The sequence below is a fragment of the Phyllobates terribilis genome, unplaced genomic scaffold (genome assembly GCF_046119375.1).
Source record: "Phyllobates terribilis strain yellow unplaced genomic scaffold, ASM4611937v1 Scaffold_2__4_contigs__length_985480577, whole genome shotgun sequence".
NCBI classification, from domain to species: domain Eukaryota; kingdom Metazoa; phylum Chordata; class Amphibia; order Anura; family Dendrobatidae; genus Phyllobates; species Phyllobates terribilis.
In genome coordinates this window covers 154,934,133-154,950,468 of record NW_027362762.1, presented here as the reverse complement: position 1 = coordinate 154,950,468, position 16,336 = coordinate 154,934,133, and the positions used below count along the sequence as shown (strand labels likewise).

The 16,336-nt window shown below is 39.0% G+C and overlaps 1 protein-coding gene across 2 annotated transcripts in view; it reads right to left on the bottom strand.

Moving 5' to 3' along the window:
* Nucleotides 1-16,336, bottom strand: part of NCKAP1L (NCK associated protein 1 like) — a 419,671-nt gene that overhangs the window by 354,832 nt on the left and 48,503 nt on the right. For both annotated transcript variants that reach the window (XM_073670044.1, XM_073670046.1), the window contains exons 3-7: nucleotides 15,757-15,849; nucleotides 9,501-9,557; nucleotides 8,610-8,752; nucleotides 8,139-8,229; nucleotides 7,091-7,228 (exon numbers count right to left, since the gene is read on the bottom strand). In XM_073670044.1, coding sequence (XP_073526145.1) covers nucleotides 7,091-7,228; nucleotides 8,139-8,229; nucleotides 8,610-8,752; nucleotides 9,501-9,557; nucleotides 15,757-15,849 — 522 coding nt within the window. The remainder of the gene's footprint in view (nucleotides 1-7,090; nucleotides 7,229-8,138; nucleotides 8,230-8,609; nucleotides 8,753-9,500; nucleotides 9,558-15,756; nucleotides 15,850-16,336) is intronic.

Below are 16,336 nucleotides of genomic sequence, written 5' to 3'. Positions count from 1 at the left end.
ATCATATGAGAGGCCTTCCATCCCTTGTGATAATCTAGTTGCTGCCTTTGTACTGACTCTAACTTCTGAATATCCTTTTTAAAATGTGGAGCCCAAAACTGGATTCCATATTCCAGATGTGACCTCACCAGTGATTTATAAAGGGGTAACAATACGTTGGGATAGCCAGATTTTATTTCTCTTTTTGTACACCCTAAAATCTTGTTTGCTTTTGCGGCTGCTGCTTGACATTGAGTACTGCTGCTCAGCTTACTCGTAACCAGAATACCCAAATCCTTCTCCTGTTCTGTAGTCCCGAGTATACTCCTATTTAATGTATATGTAGCAATAGGATTACTCCGTCCTAGGTGCATTACTCTACATTTATCTACATTAAACCTCATCTGCCAAGTGTTTGCCCATTCAGTCATCTTATCTAGATCGTTCTGCAATATCATAATGTCAAGATCAGATTTTAATATCCTACATAGTTTGGTGTCATCAGCAAAAACTGACACTTTACTCTTAATCCCATCCTCATTAATAAAGAGGCTAAAAAGAATCAATCCTAGCACAGATCGCTGTGGCACCCCACTGCTGACTATGTGCCATTTAGAGAACGTACGATTTATGACAACTCTTTGTTTCCTATCATTTAGCCAATTCCTTACCCATCTGCATATAGTTCCTTCAAGTCCTTACTTCTGCAGCTACAGTATAAGGCTTTTATGTGGTACAGTATCAAATGCCTTTGCAAAGTTCAGATAAATTATGAATCGTGGTATGTATTAAAGAGGCCCACTGAGACTCTTTCGCCCAGGGCCCACGAAAACCTGGAGCCGGCCCTGCGCACAGGTATAACTTGAGTTTCAGAAAAAACTGACAGGTTTCTTACTAAGTACACACATTGTATAGACCTGTCAATCAACTACAGCGCTGGGTGAAGAAGCCAACTGAGGGCAGCACTGAACTAGTCAAGTCTTTGCCTATGGTACTGGAAAGAAATGATCGAATTGATGTGGCGTAAATCGAATTCTCATTGAATTTGAACAATGGGTAATTCGATATCCACGAATAGCTCATAAATGGTCTTCACCATTTTACACATTGCAGTAGATTGTATCTGCCACATAATGCTGCATGGGCTTCCCCAACAAACCTCGCAGCTTCTCTCTCCAAGCAATCATCACACAGCCCATTTCTTGTAAATAGCTTCTCCTTTTTCTTCTACATTCCAGATTTCTGCTCTACACTCCACGTTAACAATACCCATTTTATCGGCGCCTACATCCCACTTATTGTTATGCTTACAGCTAATTTTACACCATTTTACATAATGAAAATTGCAAACAGGCACAGAATTCACATAAACAAAGAAAGAGAAGTGTCCACATCACCCTACTAGATCCAGACAAGAAATCCACAATGGGTGCACTGAAGAAACCCTGGTGAATAATGATACTTGTAGAAAGAAAATATCCAGCTCCCGCACAAGGCCTATGCATGGCCATAGCCAAACTATGACTAAGAGCGTTCAACGCTTGAAACGCATAGGCTATGTGTTTCATATTTTTAGCCCTTTATTTTAGGAGCATATCAATAAAATAATGTTTTTATAAAAAATATATATATTTTTCTGCGGGAGCTGGATATTTTCTCTCTACAAGGAACAGAACAGACATGTCCATAATAAACATCATGACTATCACACATTGTCCTACGCCAAAACTCTGCCATCTCTCTTTCTTTCACATCTCAACCTACTAGGGCCTCTTAAAAATGTTAAAGCAAGCAGCATACTCTACTGGGAAACTTCACACTGTTAGTCACATAATTTCAGCAAAATTAAACTACCTTTTTTGCAGCAAATTTACTTGCCACAAACCAAATTTTGGGAAAAAATTTACCGAACTTGATGAATTTGAATTCCAAAAGATTCGATCACCTCCTGTTCTCAATCCAACTATATTTTGTCTGAAAAAGCCATAGTATTTTAGAGAAAAACATAACTGGTAGCAAATGTGCAGCCAGGCTCTGATTCATGCTGTCCGTGTTTTGGGCAGCATGAATCAACTGACAGTTTCCCATTAACAACCCATGAATATGTAAATCAACCTCTTTTAAGAGGAAGAAAGCTTAAGATTGAAGGCTCACGCCATTAATGCATATTCGCCTGCTTTTTGCCGATTTTTTTTTCCATTTTCAAAAAGTCGTAAAATGTGTTGCAAATATACTCAAGTCATACCCTGGAGTGATTCTATGTATGTCAGAAGGTTTTATAATATTTTGCAAAACAGGCAGTAAACGTTTGCAAAAATGGTTAAAGACTGCAAAAGAAGGCAATTATTTACTTTTGTGCAAAATTTATGAACTACAAGCGCCATGTTGATGAATTTGATGCAAAAAAACATGAGCAAATATCACAAGACAAAAAAAGTGACTAAGAAAAACGCAAATCGGTCTCTAAATCGTAACATTTTCAGCAATTCAGAGTCATCTTCAAAAAGAAAAGACTGCTACCTGCAGGCAGACAGCTGTTTCAAGGTACTTGACCCTCATCAGTATATCAATACAGAGTAGTATACTGGTTGGCTGGGTGAGAAGTCTTTGCCAGAGGTCTAGGAAATAAACTTTTTCCTTCAGTAGTGTGTCTTTTTCCTTGTGAAGTGTGTGAGAGACTTATAGGAAAGGCATTGACCCCTGGGAGAAAGATATGAAAATTAGTCTCATCTGGAAGGAAGAGGGATGGTTCTCTAGTGACGTCTATTGCTGGTAACCATCCAATTAATTAATGTCAAACCTATAATAATCCTTGCCACTTGACTTGAGTCTTCTCCAAAAGGAAAACACCTCCATATGCATACAGCTTTTGAGATTTTGCCTCTCGTCAGAGTAGAATAATATTGTAGTTGGCTGGATGAGAAGACTTTGGTTTGCTGAAAATCCTAAATTATGTGTGAAGGGTTGATATTGACCCCCAGTAGTTTATTTTATTCCTCTTGGAAGAGACTAATTTGCCTATGCCTTTAGCCAGGGAAGATTCTCTTGTTTATAAGTCGCACTATACCAGCTTAGCACTCTCCTTAAGGACTCGTGCAGACAACTATGTAACTCAGATGAGTGCTATCCATCATTTTTACAGATAGCACTCGTCCCCATATTATTCTATGAAGCCGTGCACATATTCGATTTTTTTCGCAACATGCACAAGTTGCATCCAATTATAATCTTGGATCGCACTTGGCTATTCAAGTCTATGAGTCCATTGAGAACATCGAACCACACTTGAATGACATCCAAGCGGTCCGATTTTCACTGACACATCCAAGAAAATCGGATCGCACTATGATCACACTCTGATCAAACTGTGGTCAGAGTGTGATCAGAGTGTGTTTAGCATAATCAGACTGATCTTCTCGGATAAGAGAAAATCGGTCATGTGACCCTAGCCTAAAGAGGACCTGTCAATGGCCATAAAAATGCAATTTTTTTTAGTTTGTAAATTCTACTGTTCTCCTCAATCTGGCATTACTTTTCTTTTGTTCCTGCACCTCCCTATTCCTGAGATGTGGCCCCCTCTTCCCTGTATATAAAACTAGTCTTGATAGCCACGAGGGCTGATCCTCAATTAGACTCACTTACAGAAGAGTTGAGGATCAGTTGACTAACAAAACTAGATTTATATACAGGGAAGAAGGGGCCGTATCTGGGGAACAGAGAGGTGCCGGATCAATGAAAAAACAAAGCACCACATTCAGAAGAAGAGCGGCATTTACACCAGCTTAAAAATTACATATTTATGGCAAGTGAAAAGCAAATATATGATGGTAAGGGAAATGTATAACAGCAGCAAAGTTACATTGATTTGATTCTGCCATCCACAGGACTGTATCTACATCAAAAAACATAACCTCTAGGTATTTTGATTATAGGAACTCAGAACAAAGGGGGCTTTCCCTGGAATACAGAGGTGTCAACCATGACACCTCAGCTCCATGACTCTGAGCTTCAAAGAGTAGATGGTCTGTAACCAAGCAGAATGTTTCCCATTTGCTGTATTAAGAGGGGATTGGGGAGGCACAAGGTTTAATATGCAAGGTAGGTACTTGCCGCATAATTAGCCCACCATCCAATTACAACACAGCAATTTTAATATTCCAATCTAGACCATCCTAGAGACATGAACGCAGGTTCAGATATATAAAAGCTGGGTTACACAAAAGAAAGGGGTTCACATGTGGGGGTCAGCCTATGCTGATTGTGATCCATGATTCATTTTCTTCTCCCCCCAAGGAAACAGAAGAACAACTAGATATTTTCTGTTTGTTCTCTCTTTTTATTTTACAACTGTTTTTGCATATGTGTGTGTTATTTTATTTTTATCTTTTTATATTTTTTCTTGCAAGCAATGTATTTTTATATTAAAGCTTAAAAACTTTAATAAGCCTGGTTCTTGTATGCTCTAAAGAATTCATAACCTTTCAGAGAGTGTGTGCCTTTTTTTGATTGACAGGAACATATATTTCGGGGACTCGTCACCGCGTGTGTTTGATGAGTGGTGGCAGTGTGTTGTGTATCCAGGGTGTGTAGTCTGTGTTGGGGTGTGATTTACGCTCCCTTTATAGCCTGTAGCAGAGGTTGAGTGCTGGATTGAGTGAGAGGAGATAAATTAACCCTTGCATGCGCACCCACGTCAAGTGCTGAGAAGTGTGTATGTGACAGCAAGTGACTGGTCCTTTCCGATGATTAACAGGCCTGGCCACACTCTAGTGATTTAGATGACGGTGTGGCGAATGGGTTGTCTTACAGATGATCTGTAATAGTTGTTTGGAAAAACAGTTCCATAGATCACACTGAAAAATCACTGACAAAAAAAAGATCTGTATCAGTTTTGTAGCTTGGGTGGAAGCAGCGAATATTGATTAAGTCACAATATTTGGCGCATGATCACTGCTCCTAGCCTGAAGTCTGTCAAGAATGTATTAATAATGTCAATGGCGGCACCTTATGACGACCGAAAAAAAGGCAGCACAATGTTGTATGCCTTCTGTCAGCATCTGCCAGGCTCTTTTCTGTAATGGTAAGGAAGGCACTAATAGTAGGTAGCAAATCTAAATCTGCATTTTTTGGTCACCTAAAATCACTAGTACAGTATTTGGGCAGGTTAGATGTGGTAACCATGACTGCAAATAGGAACGATGATTATTTGAAATAACATGTAGAAATTCAGGCTTGACTGAGTGTTGATTACAGTGGCAATTTTATTTAGGAGCAGGCACGGGAATGATGATTGTATCTGGAGTTGATTATGGTGGGCATGATGTATTCTTACTGTGCTATAATTACATGGAAGTAGATAACGCTGGCACTGAAGGCGGATTGTATTGGTAATTTCATCCTTGGGTAGCTCTGTACTAGAAAGAGGATTGTTTGGGTTCTTTAAATGGCTGAACTTGATCTTTGATAGAGACTATGTGGCAGATTCATCATTGATTTTGTTCCCTTTTTGTCTAGTTTTGTATGTTTTTTTCCTGTTTTCCATTTGGTCATATTCATTTTTTCATTTGCGCCTCCTTTTTAGTCACTTTGTGTTCAGTTTTTTTTTTAATTCGCCACAGGTTTCTATATATTTTTGTCTGATTCATCATTTGCAACTTTTCGTAAATTTTTTTCGTAAATGTACTCTAGTTTCCCTCCTAGTGTGATTTTACATATGCCATAAATCCTCCACCCACACCCACTTCCTCCACCTACCCCACAAATTTTGCAATATTTTGCAAAATGTGCAACTTTTTTGTACTAAAAAGGCACAAAAAAGTTTAAAGGCAAAAATAAAGACAATTTTTGCCTTTGCACAAAATACATGAATTGCGTGCACCACGTTGAATAATTAGGCGCAAGAAACAAACATAATGCAAAGTGACTTGAAAAAGCACGCAAATGAAGAATAGGGCTGTATGATTCCAATAAAATATACCTGATATATAACGACAACAGAAATAAAAGACTAAGGGTCCGATTCATTAAGGTGGTTATGCCAGAACTTTGGGATACACATCTTAATAGGTCGCAATATTTTTGCCCAACTTGGGCAGTTGCAAAAACATGTTGAGACATTTGATGCTAGTCTTGCCCATCTATGCCATTACAGGCCAAGCATGGGTGGGAGAGGGCTTGGCTATGCCCACCAGTCACACATTATGGTAGGGATTCACTCTCTCTGGTGGGTATTAGGTACTAGACCTTAGGTAGCGTTCACATAGGCAATATAGCTTTGGTCCAAACATGTGCCATTTTTATTGCTTTTCACAGGTTGCACAGCACCAAAACAAACTCATAAACATAAATCCCTAGCCTTGTGCAGGCGCTAACTAAACAGAACAGACCCTGGCTACTCATATATGGCTGAGCTAGCCCCAGCTCGGTAAAACAAAACAGCTATTGTCCATAGCAATCATTAAAACTTGTGGTTCTCTGCAAAAGGCCTGTGCAGACTCTTCTCACAGAGGGATTCAGTCCTAAGACACATCCAGTCTGGTCAGATTCCTTGAGCTGACTCCCTAGCCAGCACATTTGCCTCTCTTACATTCAGGAGACTGACTCATCAGTCACACCATGCAGAGAGAGACCCCAGGATGTCTCTCTCTCAGCTACAACTCATATCTTGGCTGGTCTCACAATGAATCTACTTCCTGCTTCTTAGAGAAACCATGCATGTGCTTCTAATCATACACTGCAGGGCTGGAATTTAGCTCTGTTCTTCCCAGCTATGTTATAGCCAGAAACTTACTTCATAAATGTACGCCAGTCTTTCATGATGCACACCAGTTAACAGATGTGCCAGTGACATGAGCCGTTCAATAACTTAGCTGTATCGTACTCCAGCAAGCCCCTTCCAGCGAGGCCCATTAAGGTGGTTTATGTCAGAATTTTACATAGAAAACCCTTAAATTTGAAAGTGGGTGGAGTGGGACAGAGTGTGGAAAAGTTTGCCAGACAAACTCATCAAAGTTTACGCCACATTCATGGTAAAGGTGCATGCATGAAATAGGCGCATGATACTCCTGCTTGCCTCACTTAAGGCTGGTGTCTCAGCACTTCCTTGTCTTACCGTGTCTGATGTACATGGAGAAATCATTGCTGCAGGATTGCTGAGGAGGCTTAATAACTGGGCTCCTCTCCATTGCTCTGCTGAATGAGACCTCAGACAGAACAAGAAGTGCAGGGACATCAAGGCATCAGTAACCGTCTAAGGAGGAAAAGAACAAACATGCTTGTAAAGAGAGTGTATAAAGAATTTTTGTTTTGAAATTTGTATTCTGCAGTAATTACATGATAATTAATGCATCATGATAAATGGTTTTATAGGTAAGAAAACATTACCAATTGCATATCAGTTGCCCTAATTTAGCCACAAGGGCAAAGTACACGTGATGATGTCACTCAAGGTCCAAATGTGGGTCTTACAGCTATACAGTACAATTGTTAGAACTGACCGGAAATTTTATTTTTTGGAGCTTAACTCTGGTACTTTTTATCAACTATTAGGAAATATTAGCAATTTCTAAATATATTCAAGTTACTGAAAATGCTCAGAATTTCCCTTTTTTCTGTTCTTTCCTTTTTACTTACTGGTTGCATATTCCATCATATGGCAACAGCCAACAGAATAAAGACTTACAGTCCCGATGTGAATTATCATGCATTTAATAGCAGCCTGTAGTCAGTAATGGGGTTTTGACCACAGACTGGTAAGTGATCAGTGCTAGAGACTTGAGGTTTTGCTGTTCCAAAGGTCATTTTTACCCAGGGGCATAAAAAGAAGAGCCTGAGACCCCAACACACCTTGTAATGGGGCCCCCTGAATTTGTAACCCAAAATCAGGAGTGGAACAATCAACCCATATTCTGTACTAGACATGAGCTCTAATTATGAAGCAAGACATGAAGGAGACAATGGATTTCAAAATATTATTTCATCTCTGCTGTGGCCTCCTAAATGCTCAATGACGGTATTTCATGGATCGCTAAGCTTTACCTTCAAGATCCAGCAGTGCCTTTTTATCTAGTATATACTGTACCTTTATAATAAAGCAACCATTTTTCTTTACAAAAAGGAAAGATAGGAAGATAAAACAAAATATTATTGACTTTCCCTACCTTCGTGTGAGGTCCAAATTCCTCACTTAGCTTCTTCAGGGGGGAATCATACTCCAGTAACATCTGACCAAGCCGAGCAAACGATGGGTCACTGTAAAGAAAAACTATATCATTAAGCATTAAACCTGTGTAAAACCTGTAGATATAGGCAGGGTTGGACTGGCCCACCAGAGAACCAGAGAATTCTCCGGTGGGCCCTGTCTTTCCTTCAGTTCATAGTGCAAACCTTGCAGCTGCTATGGGGCTCTTGAGTGTGGGAGAAAGGTGGGCCCTCAGAATCAAATCCTCTGGTGGGCTCAATGTTTTTCAGTCTGACATTGGATATAAGTATAGATATGTTCCATCATGTATAGATATGTTCTAATCATGCTTAATATAAATCTGAAATATACGCACATCATGCTGTCACTATGATCACAGCAGACTCTTATTGGCAATTGTTTGACTACCCCTTTGAAGTGTGCCACCCACCTCTGACCTTGGAGCATTTCAAATGCACAGTTGTAAAGAGCAATAAGTGTTTTTCTGTCATCAATCCGAGACATTAGCAGAATTACGGAGAAGTAAGTCACTATAAGGTCCAGATAACTCTTTGTAAAGGTGTAATTAATATTCTGCAAGATAAAGAGAAAATAAATTAATAGTAAATGTTTAAAAGTTAAATATTCATCACAATATACAGTGGTGTGTATTAAATTAAATTTCTTACAGTTGCAAAACTGAAGTTTCCATAGAAAAGTATTAAAGAAGCCCTCCCATGGGCGGGGTTTACAGAGCTCAACATTCAGAGATTCAGTAGATCCGCAGCAAATAAAATAATGATTGCATAAAAAATATAGCCAGCAGCCCAGTAAGTGACACATTGCTGGAATCAGGGTCTTTGCCCCTACATCATGCAGCTCTCAGATGGGGTAAAGAAAAACTGGTGACATAATCACTTTAATGTGTGGCTTTGGGATGGCTGGTAATGCACACATCTACTATAACCATGAGGTTTTCAAGCAATTGTTGTACTACTAGTGTATCAAAACAAACATGAGAAAAGTTGTGTGAAAAATGAAATATGAGCTGTTGAATTAAAAAAAAAAGTTTGTGTGCTGCAGAAAAAGTTGGGATTTAGTCAATAACTTTTGTCAAGAACATTAAGGTGAAATTCCAGGAATTTTTGCTATCCAAACAGCATGATCTGGTGATTGTCATATACTGTGAATTTTACCTGCACCCTGCAGTTCCATAAATACAGCTCAATTTTCTTGCAAGCCAAGAAAGTGATAAATGTAATCATCTCCAATTTACAAAATTAGATCTCAAATTAGGAGCACTTATATAATCATCCTTAACAGTGCTGCTCATTGTACTTACAATGTCAAAGTAACACTGGCAAGCATCTATTGTATTCAGTAACTCATACACGTGGTCCTGCAAGGAGAACAGACAAAAAGTATAAGGGTTTTTGTACATTTTTATAAAATTTAGCAATTTTTAATTTTTGAAAGCAGTAATAGGAGAAAATGAATATTACAATTTGTTATGCAATTTCTCCTGAAGTACACCAATATCCCATATATTTTTAGAAGGGAAGGAGCGCCATATTGGAGTGCAAATTTTGCTTGAATGGTTTGTGGGTGCTATGTCATATTAGCAGAGCCTCTTAATTACCAGAACAGCAGAAACACCCATAAGTGACCCCAGTTTACAAACTACACCCCTCAATGAATTCATCTAGTGGTGTAGTGAGCATGTTGACACCACATGTGCCTCACAGAATTTTATGTTGAGTGGTGAAGAAAGAATAATGACATTTTTATCCACAAAAATGTTGTTTTAGCCCCAAGTTTTTAATTTTCAGAAGGGCTAACAGGGAAAAATTGACCTCATAGTTTGTTGTGCAATTTCTCCTGAGTGCGCCAATATCCTCCATGTAACTGTGAGCTATCTTTCAGGCATAGTGGAAAGCTCAGATGGGAAGAAGCACCATATTATAGTGTAGATTTTGCCATTATGGTTTGCGGGTGCCATGTCACATTGGCAAAGCTCCTGAGGTGCCAGAACAGTAGAACTCCCCATAAGTGACCCCATTTCACAAACTACATCTTTCATTGAAGTTATCTAGGGGTGCAGTTATCATATTAACACCACAGGTGTGTCACAGAATTTTATACCAAGCAAAAAAATTACATTTTTATTACAAAAATTTAGTTTTAGCTTGAGATTTTACATTTTCACATGGGGAGATGGGAGAAAATGGCACCAAAATGTGTCGCACAATTTCTGCTAAACGTAGCAATCCCTCATATGTGGCTGTGCTGTATTGCTTAGTCACACGGCAAAACTCGGGAGGGAAGGAGCACCATTTGACTCTTGAAGAACAAATTTTCCTAGAATAGTTTGCGGACTCCATATACAGAGCCCCTAAGTGCCAGAAGAGCAGAATTTCCCCTCAAGTGATCCAGTTTTGGAAATTACACTCCTCTAGGAATTTATCTACAGGAGCAGTGATGATTTTGACTCCATGGATGTTTTTCAGAAACAAGCAACAATGGATGTTGCTGAGTGAAAATTGCAAATGTGCCGTTGTAGTGCCCTGTACATTGTAGTGCCCTGTACATTGTAGTGTCCATATATGGTGCCCAGCTCGTGCTTCTGGAGACACACACTCCATAAATTAGGTGGGTTCTCATTGCTACAGAAATGCCAAACATGTGAATGCTAAATGTGGTTTAGGCACACTGTGGAGCTTAGAAGGGAGAGGCGACATTTGGATTTGGAAGCACAGATTTTGCTGTATTTCTTTTCATGGATGAGCCATGTCACTTTTCCAAGTGACTTTGTGCTACCAGTAACGTGGAAGCCCCCTATAGTTTTGTTAACAGATGACAAACCTGAGTGGGAACTAGTGTTTTTGTGGGTTGAATTCAATGCTATTGCTAGCATTTTGGGGTACAGAACATTTTGGATCAGTTCACTGTGCTCTAAGCTGTGCATTTACCTTGGAGTTTCCAATTACATCTCCAAAATATGTGATTCAGATGAAATTCCTGATGGATCTATTCACCAATGAGGCAGCAGAGTTACTTTGGAGTCTGTGGCTTTTGTTCAGTGGTGTCTGTCTTCACAAAACTTTGGTTGACTGCACTTTAGTGCATGCCTAAAAAGACACATAAAAAGACTGACACCTCCGGATCATAGGCCAGACGGGTGTTCAAAATTACTCCATCTGCCTCATTATAGTGAACATTCCTTGTGAATTTTGGCTGAATCACATTTTTCAGAGATTTACATGCAAACCCTATTCTAAGCGCTCAGCGTAGAGCGCAGGATTAATGTGAGCCAAGCCTTACTGTGATCTTGGGAGGTAGAATGAACTTATCAACAGAAGTTCAAGAATTGTTTTTATTGATTTATTTTTTATGAATAAAGAGAAAATTTCAGCTCACTCCTGAGATGTAATCCCAGTCTGGCATGGAGCACGGCGTCCTCGCTGCTGCACAGCGCCTGGGTCAATGAGGAAGTGAAGATGGATCCAGCTCAACACACCGGGCATTAATTAAAATGCAACAATCTAAAAGGATTTAAAAGGATTAAAGGTGATTGGCTGGGCCATCCTAGCAGCTTTACTTTCTTTCTCTGAAACCAATTGAGGGTTTCCTTGGTTGTGAGTTTGGGATCATTGTCTTGCTGAAATGTCCACTTTTGTTTCATCTTCATCTTCCTGGTAGATGACAGCAGATTTTTATCAAGAATGTCTCGGTTCATTTGTCCATTTATCCTTCCTTCAATTATATGAAGTTTGCCAGTGCCATATGATGAAAAACAGCCCAACATCATGATGTTCCCACCTCTAAACTTCACTGTTGGTGTGGTGTTATTGGGGTGATATGCAGTGCCTTTTGGCCTCCAAACATGGTGTGTATTATGGTATCCAAAGAGTTAAATTTTGGTCTCATCTGACCAGACTATATTCTCACAGTATTTCACAGGCTTGTCTAAATGTTGTTGAGCAAACTTTAAACTCGTTAAACATGCTTTTTCTTCAGCAATGGAGTTACTTATAGTTTTCTCTGAAACAATTGTACTTGCTGATTCCCGGTGTTTCTGTAGCTCTCCACAAGTGATCCTTGGCTCTTGGACAACTCTTCTGATAATTATTTCACTCATGGTCAGTTTATAGTGACATGATGTTCTTTCCGCTTAAGGATTATGGCCCCAGCAGTGCTTATTGGAACCTTCATCAGTTTAGAAATTCTACTGCAACTGATGCCGCTAGTATGTTTTGCATCATTAAGGCTGCAAAGGTCTTGAGACAGCTCACTGATTTTACCCATCATGAGAGGTTTCTTGTGTTTCACCTTGGTAATGAGATAACTTTTTATAGGCCATTAGTTGAACCAGTTGATATTATTTTTCAGTAAGTGGCAGGATTGCTTTCTAATTACAGAGAGATTTCAGCTAGTGTCTTGACCTTCCATGGCTTTTTGCACCTTGTTTTCTTCATGTGTTCAATACTTTTTCCCTGTGTCATTTCTCATTATTACACACAACTTAATTTATGGACATCTATGGTTTGATTTCTTTGCCTGTGTGGATTGGATGGGTTGTTACTGACATCTGGCGAGAATTTCATGTCAATAGCTGCTTTAGAGATATATTTACTTAGAAAATTGGTGATGTGTTCAATACTTATTTCCCCCACTGTATATGCATATATTGTATGTTGTGTTTCTCCAGATGAAGAGACCTAAGTTGTCTCCAAAGCTTGCTGTGTACCTTATTTCTTTTATTTCAGTTAACCATTATTATTCTTGTTTTTTTTTAGTGACAGTAATAAAACCTTCACGAATAAAACAATAAACAATTGTTTCTAATCTTATACAACCCCTTTCTTCCATGACCAAATAAAACTAAAAAATAATGAGCAAAGAGAATAAACATATTTTTCTCACTAATATTATTATAGTCTGGAGAATAAAATCACAAAAAAAATAATTTCATTGCTAAGGAATAATAATAATGTTCGAAAAATATACTGCATGCGGGGAAGGTATCATCTAACCAAACAGAACACCGTCCTGTTAAGAAAAATAAATGCTACCTCAAAGCAGAAATATTTTCTGCATTATGAAATCTGACACAAAGTTGGCAGCCAAGAAAGAGACAACCTTTGTTATGGTAATAGAATAGTATACTTAAAGAGACCCTTCGGCTAACTGTAAAACAATTCACAGTAAATGCATAATGCATAGTTAAATGACCTAGTCACTCCATTTTTTTATTTTTTTGCCACAGTTTCTCTAATTCATAGATCAAAATGGCTTGCAGCTTCTCAGACTCCTGTACTGACTGTGTGTTTTATTAATCTAAGACGCTCCCATTGCTCTCGGTCGGTCCATCGAAGAGCAGGGAAAATTGTCTCAGCCTACTCTATAGACTGTGTTTTAGTTGTCTCAGACCCTCCCCTCTGCCCTTGCATAAATTAGCCAAGTGCAGGGATTGATGATAAGTGTATGATCACTTGTGGTCTGTGTGCCGAAGACCCCCACTGATGCTGAGAACAGGAAGACTGAAGATCCCTTTGAAAAGAGCAGTAATGCACATGTGGGACCGCCTATTTTATAGAAAGTGAATGGAGCAGTGGTTGCACATGCTCATCACCGTTAAAAGACTACTTAAGTGTTTTCTCTTTTAGTTCAGCGCTGGAATGTTCCCACTAATTTAAGTTCCGTGAGCCTAGTCTTATACTTACCAGCCACCGTCTTCAGCTCTTCCCTGCACCGCTCCAGTCCCGATCCACCATCTTTTGACCTCAACTTCTGAATGACCGGAAGTCAGAAGTAATGGTCTCAAGCTCTCAGTGTAAGTCTGTGAGACCCTTATTCTGGCCTCGTTCTGGCTCTCATAGACTTACATTGAGTTGTGACCTATGGCTCACCTAGCCAACACTGGAGCAATCTGGCTGGTCCCAAACTGAAGATGACCAACCGGAGTGGCATCGATAACAGAAGAAGACAGTGTCTGGTAAGTATACAGGTGCATTTCACTAAATTAGAATATCATCAAAAAGTTAATTTATTTCAGTTCTTCAATACAAAAAGTGAAACTCATATATTATATAGAGTCATTAGAAACAGAGTGATCTATTTCAAGTGTTTATTTCTGTTAATGTTGATGATTATGACTTACAGCCAATGAAACCACAAAAGTCATTATCTCAGTAAATTAGAATACTTTATAACAACAGTTTGAAAAATGTTTTTAAAATGCGAAATGTTGGCCTACTGAAATGTATGTTCACTAAATGCACTCAATATTTGGTCGGGGCTCCTTTTGCATCAATTACTACATCAATGCAGCGTGGCATGGAGGCGATCAGCCTGTGGCACTGCTGAGGTGTTATGGAAGCCCAGGTTACTTTGATAGCAGCCTTCAGCTCGTCTGCATTGTTGGGTCTGGTGTCTCTTATCTTCGTCTTGACAATACCCCATATATTCTCTATGGGGTTAAGGTAAAGCGAGTTTGCTGGCCAATCAAGCACAGTGATACTGTTGATGCTGTTTTTAAACCAGGTATTGGTACTTTTGGCAGTGTGGACAGGTGCCATGTCCTGCTGGAGAATGAGATCTCCATCTCCAAAAAGCTTGTCGGCAGAGGGAAGCATGAAGTGCTGTAAACTTTCCTGGTAGACGGCTGCACTGACTTTGGTCTTGATAAAACACAATGGACCTACACCAACTTCACAATAGACCTCAAGCAGCATGGATTGTGTGCTTCTCCACTCTTCTTCCAGACTCTGGGACCTTGATTTCCAAATGAAAATTGGAACTCTGGGACCTTGTGGAGTGTGTCAATGACTGCCTTCTGAACATCTGTCAAGTCAGCAGTCTTCCCCATGATTGTGGAGCCTACTGAAACAGACTAAGGGACCTTTTAAATGCTTAGGAAGCCTTTGCAGGTGTTTTTGTTAATTATTTTCATTTACTGAGATCATGACTTTTGTGTTTTCATTGGCTGTAAGCCATAATCATCAACATTAACAGAAATAAACACTTAAAATAGATGACTCTGTTTGTAATGACTCTATATCAGGGTTCCCCAACTTCAGTCCTCAAGGCCCACCAACAGGCCATGTTTTCAGGATTTCCTTAGTATTGTACAGGTGATAATTACATCACCTGCACAGGTGATAATTCCATCACCTGTGTCATAGTAAGAAAATCCTGAAAACATGACCTGTTAGTGGGCCTTGAGGACTGAAGTTGGGGAACCCTGCTCTATATAATATATGAGTTTCACTTTTTGTATTGAAGAACTGAAATAAATTAACTTTTTGAGTGAGATGCACCAGAATTTCTAGGGGCAGGGAACTTACATTAGTGCCACCACACTGTCAGTAAATTTAAAAAACTACATTGGAGTGGACCTTTAAATTTACATAGGATCACATAGAGAACTTTGGGATCCCCATTCTTGTAATTTGTGTTGGACCCCAGTTACAGTATTATATATTTATGATCTATACTGTGAGTGGGTAATATATGTTATTTATCGGACAACCCTTTGAGCACTCAATGTAAGTTAAATGATAAAAAGGCTATGTACATGTTTAAAAATCAAGACTTACCCTAAATTCCATTACATCCAAAAATGTCAAATAATAACCAGTTAAGTATTTCACAATCTCAGTTTTATCTTTGTGCACCGGCCCAAGATGTTGCTAGATTCAGGAGAGAAAAAGAGGCTATTAATTTTCTAATAATTTTAGAATTTAAAATCACCTGCATGGTAATACACTCTTTCACACTCATATTATCTAATGCTGTAATAATGTTTATCATTATCCCGGTATTTAATTGGTGTATTATGCTTACTGACTACCATCTACTGTATACATTTCTGCATTAAATGTGCATAAATGTGTTTTTTTTCATAATCAGCCCCTTCCAACAATACAGTCTTCCACGGTAGACTGACTTTATAGTAATATTCTTTCTTTCCTAAGAATATGCACCTACAATAGCTCATTAACAGACAACCAAAGGGTTTGGGTTCATATATATTTGCATACAATGAGTGTATGTATCCTGCTTTATGAATGTAGTGAGTGAAGCTTGAACTACAGAGTGATTTTATAATGATAATGTGACGCTAGTCACTACTCACAGACAAGCCATGAGTCAGGGTAGTCAACGTTCTGGGGTCAG